This window comes from Brachycentrus maculatus, unplaced genomic scaffold, assembly GCF_059751285.1.
Source record: "Brachycentrus maculatus isolate JH-2025_06_01 unplaced genomic scaffold, ASM5975128v1 h1tg000058l, whole genome shotgun sequence".
Lineage (NCBI taxonomy): Eukaryota > Metazoa > Arthropoda > Insecta > Trichoptera > Brachycentridae > Brachycentrus > Brachycentrus maculatus.
The window spans coordinates 636,363-652,978 of NW_028280812.1; the positions used below are offsets into that span (position 1 = coordinate 636,363).

At 41.0% G+C, this 16,616-nt stretch overlaps 2 protein-coding genes across 3 annotated transcripts; one reads left to right on the forward strand and one right to left on the reverse strand.

The window, feature by feature from the left end:
* The first annotated feature begins 1,403 nt into the window (after positions 1 to 1,403).
* LOC148311734 (uncharacterized) lies at positions 1,404 to 4,876 on the forward strand. The gene is made up of 2 exons (XM_088256162.1): positions 1,404 to 4,559; positions 4,630 to 4,876. Exons 1-2 carry the CDS (start codon positions 1,602 to 1,604, stop codon positions 4,762 to 4,764), a joined length of 3,093 nt encoding a protein of 1,030 aa, XP_088112288.1. The 5' UTR covers positions 1,404 to 1,601; the 3' UTR covers positions 4,765 to 4,876.
* LOC148311735 (uncharacterized) lies at positions 4,780 to 10,617 on the reverse strand. 2 transcript variants are annotated; one of them, XM_088256163.1, is made up of 6 exons: positions 10,382 to 10,617; positions 10,078 to 10,196; positions 9,323 to 9,983; positions 7,068 to 7,316; positions 6,346 to 6,992; positions 4,780 to 6,257 (listed from the first exon to the last, which is right to left on the reverse strand). In XM_088256163.1, the coding sequence occupies exons 2-6, from the start codon at positions 10,181 to 10,183 to the stop codon at positions 6,106 to 6,108; spliced, it is 1,815 nt and encodes a 604-aa protein (XP_088112289.1). In that variant the 5' UTR covers positions 10,184 to 10,196; positions 10,382 to 10,617; the 3' UTR covers positions 4,780 to 6,105. The 2 variants fall into 2 exon arrangements, with proteins under 2 accessions (XP_088112289.1, XP_088112290.1); XM_088256164.1 differs by having other exon boundaries at positions 9,323 to 9,947; positions 10,382 to 10,523.
* Positions 10,618 to 16,616: the final 5,999 nt, after the last annotated feature.

The window sequence follows — 16,616 nt, forward strand, 5'->3', positions numbered from 1 at the left end:
AATATTACTTTTATTTTAATTAATGTTTTACTTGGCAAATAGCACTATTTCATTAAATCTGCTGTGACATGTGTTTGGATGCATTCTGCATCATTTTCAAACACCGTATGAATTATTGAAAATGATGTGGAATGCATCGAAACACGTGTCACAGTTGATTTTAAGGAAAAGTGGTATTTACTAAGAAAAAAAAAAATTAAAATGGATAGATTTTACCACAAAGTGACTACCGAATAAATTAATGAAAGTTAATATTACTATAATCATATCCATAATACAATTACAACATTAATGGTGTAGTCTACCGTAAGAACCCTTGACATTTTTAATCTTAAGTGTGGACACTTACTGGGCAAAATAATAGGCGATTAATAATATTTAAAAAAAATACGCATATTTATTTTTCTCAAATGCTTCTTAATAAACCTGTCAAAAAGTGAATATTTTTTCCATCGCCATTTTAATCCTTGGCTACCAGAAATTTTGGGGTTACTATGCTTGAAATATCGCGATTTAAACATAAATATCTTAAAAGTAAAATGTGTGTGATAATTTATAAACATTCTGTGCTAATATTGAAACAAATCTGTTTTTAAATTTCGTCTTCGGCGCGACAAAAATAACCTTCGAAAATTACGTCCGGTATTGAGAGGAATAGAGTAGGGGTATGAATAATTAAGGATTTTTTTAGTTATGTATATTATATTTATGTCAATTTATTGCATTTGAAGAAAATCTACTTTGTGTTCAATTTAATTCTAAATATTGACATGTAACCTATTGAAAAAATAATATGAACCGAAATTGTTGGCACAACCCTGAAGGAATCCTTGACATACTGTGCAAAATGTATCTGATACTTTTATAAATCATGGCGACGGATCCGGTATTTTTCGCTAGAGTACCGAAAGCTGATATATTTGATTTTGGTAGCTAAAGGGTTAAAATTGGTTAAGGTGTCATTAAATAGCTTTTTGTATATTTATGAGAAAAAAACATATCGCGTAGTTAAAATCATCTTTGAGAAAAAAACTACAATGTTGCCTCCACGTGAAAGAACAATTTCTTAAAGTTGAGATGAGTAAATACACCGCACGGTTTTCATTTATGGATTTTTCCCTACGAGAGTGTTCTACCCGGTGTCCAGTTGTTATCGCACTGCCTTATTCCAAAAAACATTTTATTTATTTTACCTGCAGTCAGTGTTCTTTTTAGAAAGAGAAAAACCCCCTTTTGGATATGCAGACTATATAAATACTAGAGTGCAGTGTGCCGTACCTAACTTTAACTAAATAGATAAGTACCTGTACGTTTTTTCATTGTCTATGGATATAATCTTCGATACATAGTCTTTGGATCCACGGAATTAATCTGTGGTCCGCGGGTACCAAATACGATTTTTTCTTCTATGTAATACTGTTGTATTGGAATCGGCGCCAATTCTTTATGACATAAAACTTAAAATGCTTATTTATTTCTCGCAATAATAAAGACAGTACCGTTTTCATTAACTGATTGAAAATGTTATTTATAAATGCTTGTTAACACTGTTTCTTTTTCAAACTGAAGACTGCTTGTCGTTGGATATTCATTAATAAGAAATGGATGAGTCTTCTCCTGGGAGAATACTTTTGCGACTCGATGAACTAAGACGATGGCAGAAAGTACAAGAAGAGCGCCTCCATCAGGAACAAATGGCACAGAAGGAACAGCTAATTGCACAACAATCCGAACTGTATAACAAAGTTAACCTCTCGCGCCGCAGTGACTCGACGAACAATACAGAGAGATGTTCTTATTCACTTAACGATGACAGTCTATTATCAGAAGATGAGAAGTTCACTAAGTCACTCTCCAGATTGTCCAATGTCGTGGAAGGCGTTTCAGTGCTCGAGACATTCCCCGAACCCACACATGGCTCGAATTCATTTAACTGTATAGGGAAAGGTCTGAGATTCGAAAAGAAACTCGACGAGGTACCGATATTACCACCCAGTAGAGATTTTAAAACTTTATTGGAAGATAAAATTAAAAATAATGATGCGGGCATTTTACTTTCGAAAAAAAAATTAGACATTAAAAAGGTTACAAAACCCAAAACTTTTTTGAAGAAAGGTCAAGGTATGGTTAGATTTAATATGACTCCCGGGGATATAGGCCTTAAAACTAAGAAGCCAAAGAGAATTTTTCCTAAAAAAAACTTTTCCACACCGTTGCTCGAAATCTCAACACCGGAGTCCGCACTCCTCGTACCTGACACGGCGCTCCGTCATCTCCCCACCGCGGCGCACAAAGTAATCCAGACTACCAATGTAGAGAGCGAGGTAACGTTACCCGATGAATCCCCGGCTTGCGACAACCTCGACAATAAAAATGTCAAAAAACCAAACTGCGAACTTTCCCTGCGGAAGAATACTAAAACTTGGGCATCACTTCTAGTCGAGGAACAGGAGCATTACCGAGAATTGTTGAAGCAGGATGACAGTTCAGATACTTGGTGCGCCAACCCTTCATCCGCCGCTCTCGAGTCTTATAAAGAGTTGGCGGAGCAACGCATGTTTGAACTCCTAGAGAAGAAAGCGGCCGACTCTAGTTGTAGTTCTGTGGGCAGCATCGCTCGCCTTCTCGGCTCCGACACTCCCGAAGTAAACAAGAACTATCTTCAATCCTTCCCGCCTGTTCTTCGTTTGAAACCTGATTTGACAGATATTAAAACAATAGAAAATTTAAACAGTAGTCGAGAATCTACAGTACTTAGGAGTACTTCTGACACTGACGGAGAGGAGGACTATAGTGAGAGCACCGACACAGAGACCACTTGCAGACTGCCACTGAACGAGTGCATGTCCACATCTACGCCTAATCAGGACCAGAAGAGCAACTTGGAAAAGGATCGTAAAGTTAACCCTCCCAGTGAAAAAGTCATTAAAATAATGATCTGTCAAGAAAGTGACGACGGTCACAAAGCGGTTGACTGTAGGAAAGAAGAGAACAGAACTCTTACTGAAAGTAATATTGGAGATGTTAAAAATATGAAATATGATAATCTTTCTTCCAAAGCGGAGCTACTGAAGACGAGGTTAAGAGAACTGCAGAATGAGATTAATATTTTTAAGGTGGAAAATGAATTACTCCTCAGAATGAAGAAGGAATTGGAAACTGAAAAGGAAGCATTTCTTAAAGAAAAAGCCGAAACCGAAAGAAGACTCAACGAGGACAAGGTCGTTTCGGAGTATTATTTAACAGAAGAAAAGGAGAAATTATCTAAACAAAAGCAGTTATATGATCGATATGTTAAAGAACATAAAGGAAATTCAGTGAAAAAGGAAAATGAAGAAATAGCTTTCCTTAAAAAGGAATTATGCGACCTAAAGGAACATATGAAGGCTCGAGAAGCTAAAACGGGAGCCGCTCAGGCGTCCTTGAGGACGCGACTCAAGAATTTGGAAAAGGACAATGCCGATCTCAAGGCGGAGTCCGATAAGTTGAAGAAGGAAAACGTTAGAATGCGCAATGCTAACGCGAGATCTCGCAGATTATCCAATATTCAAACCCTGGCTGAAATTAATAAATCTCTCGCACAGTTCACCATTGATAACAAAATGACTAATTTACAAGAAATGAACGTTAAGTCTAATTTATTTACTAAAAATACACAATTGTCCAAGCCCACCGTTATCAAGCACAAAGTTTCTCTCCAGAGATCTAAAAGTGTACCAAATCTACGCAAGACTTCGCACTATGCTAAATTCTTCAGTCAGAGAGATGAAGAACAGAAGCGGGATACGGAAGAACAGCTCGGGTACCAACTATACTCGGGCAGTGACGACTCCCTTTCTCGCCAAGATTATATTCTTCCTAAATATTATTCCAAATCCAATCAATTACCGGAAGTACAGGAAATAATGTCGGAACCGAGTATTCCGAATTCAAACAAAAATGCTGACTGCGGAAGTATAAATAAGAAAAGTATTATGAAAACTGATATGATGATTCGAAACGAAAATAATCTAATTGAAAAAATATACGCCGAGAAGTTTAATGCCGAACGCGATACACTTTGTTCCAAATCCGCTCTCGGGTCGAGTGGAGAGACCGTGGCGATGAACCATTGTCCGAGTATAGATTCCGCAGATCACACTGTGATAGACCGACCGGACGGAAGTAAGGAAATCAGGTTCAGCAATGGAAATATAAAGGTGGTATCCGCTGACAAATCTTACTCCAAGTTTGTGTACTACAACGGCGACATCAAGGAGACGCATCACAAGGAGGGCACGATCGAGTACTATTACGCGGAGGTGGACACGCACCACACCACGTACCGGGACGGCTCGCAGCTGCTGCGCTTCCCCGACGGGCGCGAGGAGCGGCGCTACGCCGACGGCGCGGCGACCGGGCGCCTGGCGGGTGGGGCCGTACGCTGGGCGCGCGAGCCGGATGCGGCCGGCCAGGAGTGGCGCTTCCCCGACGGCACGCTGCTGCGCCTCGGCGCCGCCGGCGAGCGCACGCTCCGCTTCCCCAACGGGCAGGTGGAGGTGCACGCGCCCGACCACAAGGTACGTACGCTCCCGGGCGCTTCAAGTATCATCCGGCGGGCCGCCATCTGATCCGCGTGTCTTGTTCCAGAGACGGGAGTACCCCGACGGGACGGTGAAGGTGGTGTACGCGGACGGAGCGAGGGAGACGCGCTACGCGAGCGGGCGAGTGCGGGTGTGCGATGCGGAGGGCCGTCTACTGTTGGACTCGGGAGGGAAGGGATAAATAATAACAATGTAGTGTGTGTGTAAAATTACAATAATTATTATAATACAATGCAATATTTTTTTAAAGAAAATTTATAATTAAAAGTTGATTTTCGATCAGCATACAAAAACATATATTTATTAAATTTATCTCGATAAAATCCCGAATCACAAATACACTAAGCGATGACTGTCTATACACAATGTGGATACTAAAATAGACCTACTCTTAATAAAGTTACATCTGTTTAATTTCTAGTCACAAATATTTTATGGCAATTTCCCCTACATAAGAATGTAGTATAAATTAATGTTTATAAAGTTCTCATGCGACCGTCTCGTGCGAGGATTCTCTCGCACGCATGAGAGAAGGATCATATAGAAAAAATATCATCTATAAATAACTCTCATTTCTTCAGAAACCATTACTCTTATATATATATAGATTTGTATATATGTATATAATCATTAATCCTACGCTAAGGTTTACTTGTGAAATTCATGTTTCTGATATGGATGCTAACAGAACATCAAACACTCGTTGAACTAAATCTAGGTAAAATATTATGCTTCCGTTCCACGCCGGCGACCGGTTGCGGATCGTCGGATCATTAATCGGTTCCCCTAGTACTAATACAATGTACATGGTGTTTCGTTTCTTTAAGAATAACATATTATGTCTACGGCTAACAGAGTGATGCGGGTGTCGGGCGAGCGGAATAAGCCACACAACTATCTACCGACGGCTCTCGGGACACTTGCGGCGACACGTTTTGTAAAGGCCATCGTTTCAGTACTTGTATTTACACCACTAACCTAACCTACGCTCATGCCGCCTACTATCCATTCCTAAAAATTATTGCTTTTTAAAATTATTGCTTTTCAAAATTATTAAATCCGATCGTATCGAATAATACGATTGTCCAAAGCGTAAATTAAACATATAAAAATATTCCTCCAAAATGATTCAGACAATCGTCAAAAACTTCACAATTCGAGCTAAATAAAGCCCCCAATAGGGTTAGTGAATATCAGAAATGATTCAGCGACTGGCGCGATGCGTATCGCGGCACAAACGTCTCATCAAAATTTCAATAGGAACGCGTATCCGAAAGTATCATCTAGTTAACGATTTACATTAAATTTAGCTCTCGTTGGCGCAAAAATAGCTGCGTTTTATTCCTCTGGTCGGATCCGGCCGGCAGGAGGTCACGGTAACGGGTCACCTAAAACGACGACGCGACGCTTTTTACAAATGCACGGGAAAATTTACATAAGCTTCCGAGGGGAAGAAGGGGCCAAACTCCGACAACTAGAAAGAGAAGGAAACGAAACTCCACGGGAGTGTCTCCGGCGGCGCCTAGCGGAGCGAGCGCAGCTTGCTGAGCGGCGTGTGCGCGTCCTCCTCGTCCGACGAGATGACGATGCGCTGGCGAGGCTTCCCCGACGTCTGGCCGCGCGTCACCCGCCTCGCGTCGCTCGCCGCCTTGCTCTCCGCTGCCGGCTTGGGGGCTGCGCAGAAAGGGAGAGACATGAGAGGAGGGTCCGAGAGAGACTCGAGAGAAACCCGCACGAGCGGCCGGGAAGGGTGTATACTCACGTTTGGCGTCCTCCTCCTCCTCCTCTTCGGAGGCCGGCGCGGGCGACGCGCGCGACTTACGCGGCCCGCGCTTGGAGCCGGGCTTGGGCCCGCGGCGACGCGGCGCAGGCCCGCTGTACAGCGCGCGACACGCTTCCAGCGTCGGCTCGCCCTGCAGCCCCTTGTCGCGCAGCAGGCCCAGCAGCCGGCCCACGCGCTCCTTGTTGGAGCTGCAGCCCTCCACGAGTTGCGCGTAGTCGTACGCCACGCCCGCCGCCTTGAGGAAGCGCTTCATGTCCGTCACGCCGGCCGGCTTGTCGCCCGAGTGCACGGAGGGCGTGCGCGGCCCGTCCGAGCGCCGGTTCACGGTCTTGGAGCCGCGCGGGCGCCCGGGCCGCCGCCGCTGGTCCGCGGCGCCACCGCCCGGCGCGCCCTCCGCGCCGCCTTCGCTCTCCGACGAGTCACTGTCGGAGGAGTCGTCGCTCGAGCTGTCGGAGGAGGAATACACGAGCGTCACGTTGCCGGCCGCTTTGTTCTGCTGCTGCAGCTTGTCCCGCTCCGTGTTGGCGTCGTAATAATTGTACAGCACCTCCATGGGCACCGGCACGTCTCCGAAATACACCTCGTTGGGAATGTGGACCGGCTCCAGCTCGTCGTCGCTCCATCTCCTGCAAATATCCATCCGTCAGTCGACGCTTTTGCGACGATAATATTCGGGGATAAATTTGAGAGTGCGGGTTTACCTTCTGAAGCGGATTCCGGAGAAATCTCTCTTGAAAGGCCTCATGAAGCCTCCGCTGTGTGCGGATCCGCGCGGGCGCCCCACCTGTCCGCGCCCGGCGCCGCTCGCCGCCGCCTTGCCCTGCAGCTCGGGGGGCTTGGGCTTGTTGGTGGAGCCCTTGGGCCGCCCGCGCTTCTTGCCTTCGCTGGGCGCCGGCGTGTGCGTCGCAACCGCCGCTCCCCCCTCCACCCGCGCACTCTCTGCCGCCGGCCTGCAAGTCGAAATAGCACTTTCCCCATGAGCCAGAGGACATCTTCTTTTTTATTATACCATTTTGAATGTCAAATATTCTGCCCCGCATTACTACAATTCTCGGTGACAAAACATTTTTACAATTGAAATAATACTGCTGTTTTTCATTTGTTATTTCCTTAAATATTTCCATCAATTTGGACAAAAAAAAACAACGAATGTTCCACTTGATATAGGAGAGTGGAACATACATAGATTTTCTGCTAATGTAAAGTTACAGTAGCAGAAAATCTGAAAACTAATTTTCTAATTTATTTATTTAATTATTATTATATAACATAATATGTACTCAAAATAAAATGTAAAAAAGTATATATCTAAATATAGCAAAGCCAGTTTTAGATTGCGATAGAAATACAAAAAAATAACTAAAAGAGTTATATTATCCACTGACACTTCGTGATGGAATTGCATTTTTAATTTATTATTAGATTAAAACCAATATTTTTAGCTTTTCCACTTTTTTATTTGACCAGCGACCGGGTTTCGTCGTTACCGACATCATGATGATGTCGGTAACGACGAAACCCGGTCGCTGGTCAAATAAAAAAGTGGAAAAGCTAAAAATATTGGTTTTAATCTAATAATAAATTAACTAAAAGAGGTTGTTGACGGATATAAATCTAAATAAAAAGCTATGAAATGATTGTTGTATAGCTTTTTATTTATAGGAAGAATTTAGGCTGAGCAACTCGGGAACAAATAATCCTACAACAATGATTTAAGGTAAATGTATCAAATTAATACACTCCTAGATACTTTTATCACATTTTCGGTGGTTTTCCTATAAATTGAGTATATGGGATTTTTTTTAACAAGCAACTTTTTTACTTTATTTAACGTTTACGTTTGATAATGCCCTAACAAGGTGAAACAATTGTCACAATATACATTTTTTATGTGTTTTTGTTTAATAAAATACAACTTAGTAGACTCAAAAAATCTGTGTTTGATTTAAAATTAATACATAAAAAACTTTTTTACTCATATTTCAGAATCTATGATGAATTAAAATGATCTTAATTCCATTTTGTAGTTAATTTAATAAAAAATATTTTTACCACTAATATTCTTCTAATAATCATTTTAATCATTTTGACAAGAATTAAAGAAAACCCTAATCAGGGACATATTTAAGGCCGTCGAGAGCGAAGCGAGAGAGCGAGCGAGAGCGAGAAGCGGAGTGGGTGGTGACTTTGGAGTCCTGAGGAACTACGAGTTTCAAAAATGAAAACTCAATTATTTTCAGGTTAAAGCGTAATTGTCCCATACAATAAGTACTATCTGTTGAAGGATCTTTTAATTTGAAATTTTAATAAAATTGGCTAACACATTTCACGCGGTTATTTTTTACGCCGGCGGACCACTGGCGACGGGTGAAAGTAAGGGCCCCATGTGAATTTCCCTAATTTATTTTAAATCGCTATATCTTCAAAAATATTTTAATAAAAATTCCTACTTATACTCAGCATATCCAAGCTATTAAATAACTTACCGAAAACTAAATATTATTTGTAATTCAACTTAATTTACAATGTCAGTGTCGTGTCATTGTGGTTCAATTATTAAAAAAATTAATATAAAAATAAGACTCGCATAGCGTTTGATAATTTTGTACATGTAGTTAAGATCTTAACAAAGAGATTGGGATATAAAATATTCATATAAAACATCGGATAATTCAATTTTTAAGGTTTCAACATCGGTTAAGCATCAATTGACCGAACGGGTAGAAATACCTTTCTCGCCCGAAGTGTGTTAAGGCAAAAAGTGCTCGAACTTGATATTTTTTTACAAACCAAAAAACCACTATCATTTGAGTTTTAACATTTTTTACCACAGGGAAAATAAACCACTTGTTCCCCTGACCTGCTCAAACCAGAGTCTTCGGATTTCCGTCAAGTGGTCCATGCGGCTGAATACCTGTTGGAGTGTTGCGAGTATAGCGATAGTGTTGCGACATACCCGAGTATAGGTTTAGTCTCCGGCGCGGGGGGGGAGGCGGCGGCGCTGTCCGGCGGGTGCGCCGGGGCGAGGGGCGCGGCGGGCGCGGGCGCCGGCGCCACCGCCTGCGCGGGACCCGCCGCGCTCTCCTCGGGCTCTCGCTCGGGCGGCTCAGCGACGAGGGCCGGCGGCGCGGCGGGCGCGGCGGGAGCGGCGGCAGGGGCGGCGGGCGGCGCGGCGACGACCGGTCTGGCGACGCCCTCCTCCTTGAACAGGTCCGTCTTGATCTTGATCTTGGGCTCGTCGGGCTCGGCGCGCTCCACCTCGGGCGGCGCGGGCTCCGCCTTGACGGCGCGCGGCTCGGGCTCGGCGGGGCCGGGCGCGGGCGCCGAGTGCGGCGGGGGCGCCCACTTGGGCGGCGCGGGCGCGTGGTGCGGCGCCAGCAGCGCGTGGTGGCGCTGCGGCTCGTAGCCCATGTGCAAGTGCTGCTGGTGCTGCAGGAAAGGCGGCTGCTGGTAGGGCTGGTGGGCGGGGGGCGCGTAGGGCAGTCGCGAGCCGTACCCCTCGCTCCACTCGCCGCCGTAGTAGGCCGCGCTGGCCGCGCCGTACGCTCCCGCGGCGCCCCCGTACACCTGATGCCCGTTGTCTGCGGGAAAATGGCCGACAACTTTGTGTAAGTGATCTGGTGGAAGCCGACAGAAAGCGAAGGAAACTCGGTTATTACTGACACTGATCGGAGAATCGGAGAATCGGAAATTTCGGCCGCGACTACTCACCCATGTAATTTAGAGGCATCCCGTTGCCTTGCACCACGCCGGCTCCTCCCTCGCCGTCCATCCTCACGCGCTTGTGGTTCATGGTTCTGTCCTCGTAGTTGTTCATGGTGCGCGCTTCGCTGAAATAAGCCCACACAAAATATAGCGAAGGTTCGGCAGTCGTGCGAATCTTATTATTACGAAAAATACGACGCCGATACTCGAAATATCGAGTGAAAACTTAAATTCGCGCCGATTATGACAGACGCTTTAGGACGCCACTTTACGAAAACATTAGGTTAGGTCTTCGGGGAAGGAAGCTTACCTTTGTTTGGCGATGAAAACTATCGATTTCGGTTACAACATGTATCGGCGTTCGCTCACATACAACCGCGATATATCGAAATCCATAAATGAAACTTGTAATTGAGATTTTGCGCAAAAAATCTGTGTATATATCGGCAAAACTGACAGTAAAAACACAAAAAACACAGCGCAGGAAAGAGTAAATTAATTTTATTTTTTTTCCTTCAGATGGCAACTATAATCACTTTTCATAATATTAATATTTTTCTTTTCTTTTGACTAGCTGGCAAGTATGTCTCGTTACCAACCTGACGGCGCGCGGCATTGTGTAACCCTAACGGGTCCATGTATATTTTCGGGGCAGGTTGTATAATATTACTCTTTACAAAAATTGATAACTTGATTTCCAAGTTTTATTTCTTCTGTGACTGATTTTATTTGAAAAAACCGGACTGCCGAACTACACGGAATTTAACTATCCGACAGAACTACTACGAAGTTTGACAGTTTAGCGTGATCGAGTTCGCGTGTATCGTGATAGCGCATCGATCGAGCGCTTGTGCACTATACGGAATTTTACCATCCGGCAGTCCGGTTAGCATAAAAAAACGAATGATCTTGTGCTTTTGTCCGTCTTTATTTGGATCGGAACGCGATCACGGTGTGCATGAACTCAGTCAATGATTTTAAAATAAATCTTTAGGTAACTTTGACTCTTCTTCGTGAAAAAAATATATGAGGCTAATGGGAATCGCGCTGGCCACTGAAGGTCACCCTCAAGAAAAATGCGCCATTCGGGTAGGTGTTCCCGCAAAAAATAATGGAAGTTCGTGTCGTGTGAGCCGTTGTGTCATCCAGTTGAAACCACAAATCCCGTACATCTCTTTCTTTGAGTTTCAAAAAACTCGAAGAAATGGATATGACGACGACGTTTTCGATTGTCGACGTTTTCAGGCATCCTGATGGTTCTGGTAGGTCCATTTTGTTTCTGCCTCACATTATCAGAATCCCTGAACGTGTCCACCCACATCGTAATGTATGATACCTGATAAAAAAATCAATTTACGATTAGACACACGACCTGCAGGCGCGATATTGAATTGTTTTCTGAATGCGCGCTGAGTTGCGATGACGAAACGGCCGAAGGAAAAGGGCTTCCACCGCAAACGCGCGCTCCTTGTTCGTCCATGGCATGATTGACACTTAACTAACCTGAAAAAAATAAGCTCCTGTGCTTTCGAACGCACTATAGGAACGCGTTTTAGGAGTAACCGTCGTTTTGTGTTGAGAGTTTCAAAAAAGGTAATGACTGCGCCCCATCTGTATTAGGAACATCCTTGAATATGGATCCCGGGTGTGGAATCCTGGTTGTAAAATCTATAAATGAAGAATTGAAAGAGTTCAAAACAGGTTTTTAAAATACCTCATCTATAGATCTTCTAGACCACACTCGGATAGTGTAGACCCTGCGATCTTTAAAATGAACCCTCTGGATGATCGCAGAAAATACACATATTCTATCTATACATATTTTCATTCTTCTGTTTTATCATATACTATGTCCAATATCAAAAATCTGTATAAAACTAAAAGTACTACCTAAGAGTAAAATCTGTCATCTGTAACGGCAGCCTAAAATCTGTATCAATACAGATAAATCTGTATAAGTATATGGCAGCACTGTGGTCGCCAGTCGCCACATAATAATGCAAAACTAAACTTAAGAAATCATTTGTGTTATATGCAAGCACGTAAATGTAGTAAAATCACGCGTTTCGATTGGCTGCACGTCTGTTTGTACAGTGTGCAGTGACCATGTCTGATGTTTCGAAGTTGGGACAAGAAAGGGCTTTGTCTGGACTAACCAAGGAAGTCGTGTTAAATGTTTATAAAAAAAACATTTAGAATAAACGTGATGCGTTGATGGAATTAATTGTTATATAATGTTAATATTCATTTAATTAACGTAGTAAATATATACTTTTAAAATATATTAAGTAATTCGAATATTTTTAAATGTTATTTTTATATTTTTTTACTAAACATTTACACATTGAGATATACATAAATCTTTTTATTTTTCTTTGCAACAATGTTGCTTTCGGCATGCATAAAACAAAATGATGGTCATGATTTCATGTGGTCATGTTTTTTTAAATATAATTATATCATAATAATGTTCCTTTTTTCAGGCGATAAATCTATATAATAAAAAATACAAAAAGTGAATTTTGGGAACGGGATGCTGCATTGGATGACTACACCGAAAACAGTGGTTTGTTTTTTAACGTGTCTGATGACGAAATTGATGACATATCGAACTGTGGAGTAGTTAATATTTAAAATTTTCGTCTTATATGTGTTTAAAAATACGTTCAATGTTCATTATTTCTTACTGTCATATTTTCAACCCATTTAATGCCTATACTCGTATGTTTTATCCTTTTATTCACATTGTCTCACTTTTTTGTGCTGCATTATTTTTTCATACGTTTTATTTTCACTACATCGCTCACTCCTTTCAAGAACGTCATAAATCAAAAATCGCCAATTTTCAGTTGTGCGTGTTTTCAGAATGCCCAGAAAATGTACTATATCCCAGCAAAAGAGGCATATTTTTAACTTAATATTTACCCGCTACAGGGCAGAAAGTGTTGTTTTTGCATTTAGAAGAAAAGGTATTGTTTAATAATTTTTTTAAATATACTAAATATTTTTCAAATGGAGAAAAAACCTTCAGGTTTTACCTAAAAAGTTCTGTTGCACAGTGAAAAGTTTAATAAGTGGCTTGATATTTATTTTTAATGCATTGTGTTATATTTTTCAACTTTAAAAACGTTCTCCTGAAAAATCAAGTTTTTTGTTTTATGACGTTCTTGAAAGGAGTGAGCGACATGTGTTTTATAAATTTTCTCATTGTGGTATTTTCTTGCTTTGTGAGATTTATTTCATCATTTTTTACCATTTTATATTTTTCCAAAATTAACTGCGTTTTTATATTAGTCGCATCTCTCAGACTAAAAATCAGACGTTTATTATAGTGTTGCATTATTATCCTGGTGCCTATGTTGAAATCAAAACTAAGAGTAAATAATGTTAAAAATAAATTTTAATAAATGTGTTTATATTTTTTCACCCTGGTCACCCTATGAAAGGTTTGCATTCTTAACTGGCGACAACTATACGTCCCCGACGCAGTGGTCCGGTTTTGAAAAATGGTGGAAAACCCGATTTAAAAAAAACTGCATACGTTAGATAATCTGATTTTCAACAATATTTGCCATGTTAAATTTTTCGTTATTTTGAGACTATCATGGTTAAAAAAATATAAACGAAAAATTTGTATGGAGTAGAAGTGAATTTATTTTTTTCTTGGCATTTTCAAAACTGTTCAAAATAAACCTTTTTGTATATTAATGTACTTAATGCGTTCTTTATCAGAATATTTTTTATTTTTCAATATACTTGCAACTTTGGCGTTAAGGCGTAGTTACGCTTTCAATATTTTCATTTTAATTATCTTGGGCTGTAAATGTTTTTTTGCCATATTATTTTAGAGCAATAATGTGGTTTTACAATATTTTTAGTAACCTATCCCTACAAATGAAGTTTTTTTTAACTCTGTCATATATATATATTTCGTGAATTCAAAAAAATAATAAACCGAATGTCAGAAAACACATTACGTCTATTAATTCAAGGATTTTGTTATCATTGTGCACCATAATCATCAAACCAAATCTTACCACATCACACACTGTATACATAGACCACCCGTACATACGAATCTAATGTTATTAACACTTCATGAATCATAACTGCAGTTGCTAAAAAATATATGAAGCAAATAGACTTTCATTAGCACCTACTCAATGGTGATGTTTCACCGTAATGACTTATTTGATGAATCATCGCTGCAATTTACTGCAGTTTCTAAGATTTATGTAAAAAAAGATTATCATTAGTACGTATTTAATGGTAATGGTACCGTAATGACATATTTAATGAATCGTCACAACAATTTACTTAAGATATACATCAAGAACTACTTCTAAATAGTACTCGATGCTGATTGGCTGAGCCAGAGTAGTTGGTGTTAGTAGTATACCTATGAATCATATAAAACATGCGCGAGCGCATATTGTTATTAGCTATCTAAATCTTGAAGAAGCAACATACATGAGAACTTGACCGTGACGAGAAAAAGACCTGGAAATCATGGCTCGATTTGGCACTTATCTGGACATTTACGTATTTCTACGAGAAGGAGACCTAAAAGACTACAAGCTACTGCACCGAGCAATTTTGAATTGCATTTCGCTTGAAATTTCACAAGAAGATTCTGAATCGATATTGAAATTATCTTTCACTATCAACTTGCATCGTAGATGGACCGAGGCACACAGAATCCAAAAAAAAAATATAAGTAAATATTTGAACTGGTTGGAGACAAGAATCAAGTGGCCTCCCTGCAATTCCGTAAATCTCGCCGAGATTTTTGAAGAAACCGATAATTTAAATCAAGAGGATCAATATTTAGTTGAACTGACATCGTCATTGAGGAAATCGAGAATTTGAAGCAAGATGATCAATATTTAGAGGAATCTACTGACATCGTCTTTGCATCTACACCGATGGTCACTAAAGAAATGGGCACTTCTACAGAAATTCAAACAAGAAGACCGTTTTCCAGGCTTGGGGAACAAGTAGAAGAAAAGGCAGTCGAGGACGTTAAGTGACTATTCGGAAAAGGAATAATATTTTTCTTTGGTCACCATTCTTAAATCTAATGGAAAGGAGGCCCTTGCTTGCATCATTGACAACCTTATGACGAATCCTGACAAAGTCCCAGATGTCAATTCATATTTGTTCGACAAGGAAAAAAGGAAATTATTCAAGAAGATCAAGCTTTGGCTTTTACTACTTCATTAGATCTGTCAAAGTGGAAATATTTAATGTTGAGGGCTGCAATGTCAGATTCTCTGCAGCTTCTTTCCTACTACAAATTATTAAAAGCTAAGAAGAGGTGCTATCCAGATGCCAAAGACGTTGAAATATCTGAACACGGAGCAAAAGTAAACCTGCAAGCGCTTCTTGATTCGACTACACAGAAGATCCTGCGAGTTGTGGGTGACGACCTAGATATTTCGAGTAGAATCTGAAGCTAACTAGCAAATGGGGATTCGACGGGTCTTCATCTCAAACAATAATAAGCAGAGCAGCGAGATAGAATTTGATAAGTCATCGGTATTCATGACGAGCCTTGTTCCTTTGAAGCTGGAGTCGAGCAATGTGGTCATTTGGAAAAATCCGAAGCCATCTACGACGTTTTACTGCAAGCCTGTTAATTCCAGTTTGCGAAAGAAACTATTGACTTCGTCAAACAAGAAGAAGCTGCAATGAAGAAAGAAATACAAAATTTGGTTGTTTCGAAATGTGGAAATTTCAAAATTACTCATGACCTGCTCGACTCATGACGATGATTGATGGCAAAGTGGCCACTATTAATTCAGACACTCCATCTGCAGCTACCTGCAATGTATGTATTGGGAAACCGAGTGCGATGAATGACCTGTCACGAATGTTTTCAAGACCTGTTCGAGATAATATATACCAATATGGACTCTCGTCACTTCATATGTGCATACGAAGCATGGAGTGTCTGCTACACATATCTTTTAATTTAGATTTCAAGATGTGGTGTGCACGAGGTGAGAACAAAAACCTTAAGCAGGCAAGGAAGGACATGACACAATTTGAGTTTAAACAACAGATGGGACTGTTGATAGACATTGTAAAACAGATATTTGGAACTACCAATGACGGGTACATGGCAAGAAAATTATTTAGGAAATACGTGAAGACTGCCCCAATCACGAAGATAGATGAAGATTTAATAAAAACACTTTATAAAACATTCATCTTGCAAGTGATATTTTCTGGGAATACTATCAACATAGACAGTTTCCAGGAATACTGCAGGGAGACAGCTGAGCTTTTTGTGCATCTTTACCCCTGGTACAACATGCCAGCCAGCATACATAAGATGCTGATTCATGGAGGTGAAATTTGCAAGAATTTCTCTTGCCTTCCCGTCGGGATTTTGTCAAAAGAAGCACCCGAAGCAAGAAACAAGGACTTTCGGAATACCAGAGAGCGTCACACGAGAAAAATGGGGAGAATACAAAATAATGAAGATATTCTTCATAATTTTTTGATAACTTCCGATCCCTACATATCACACATTTAACCTA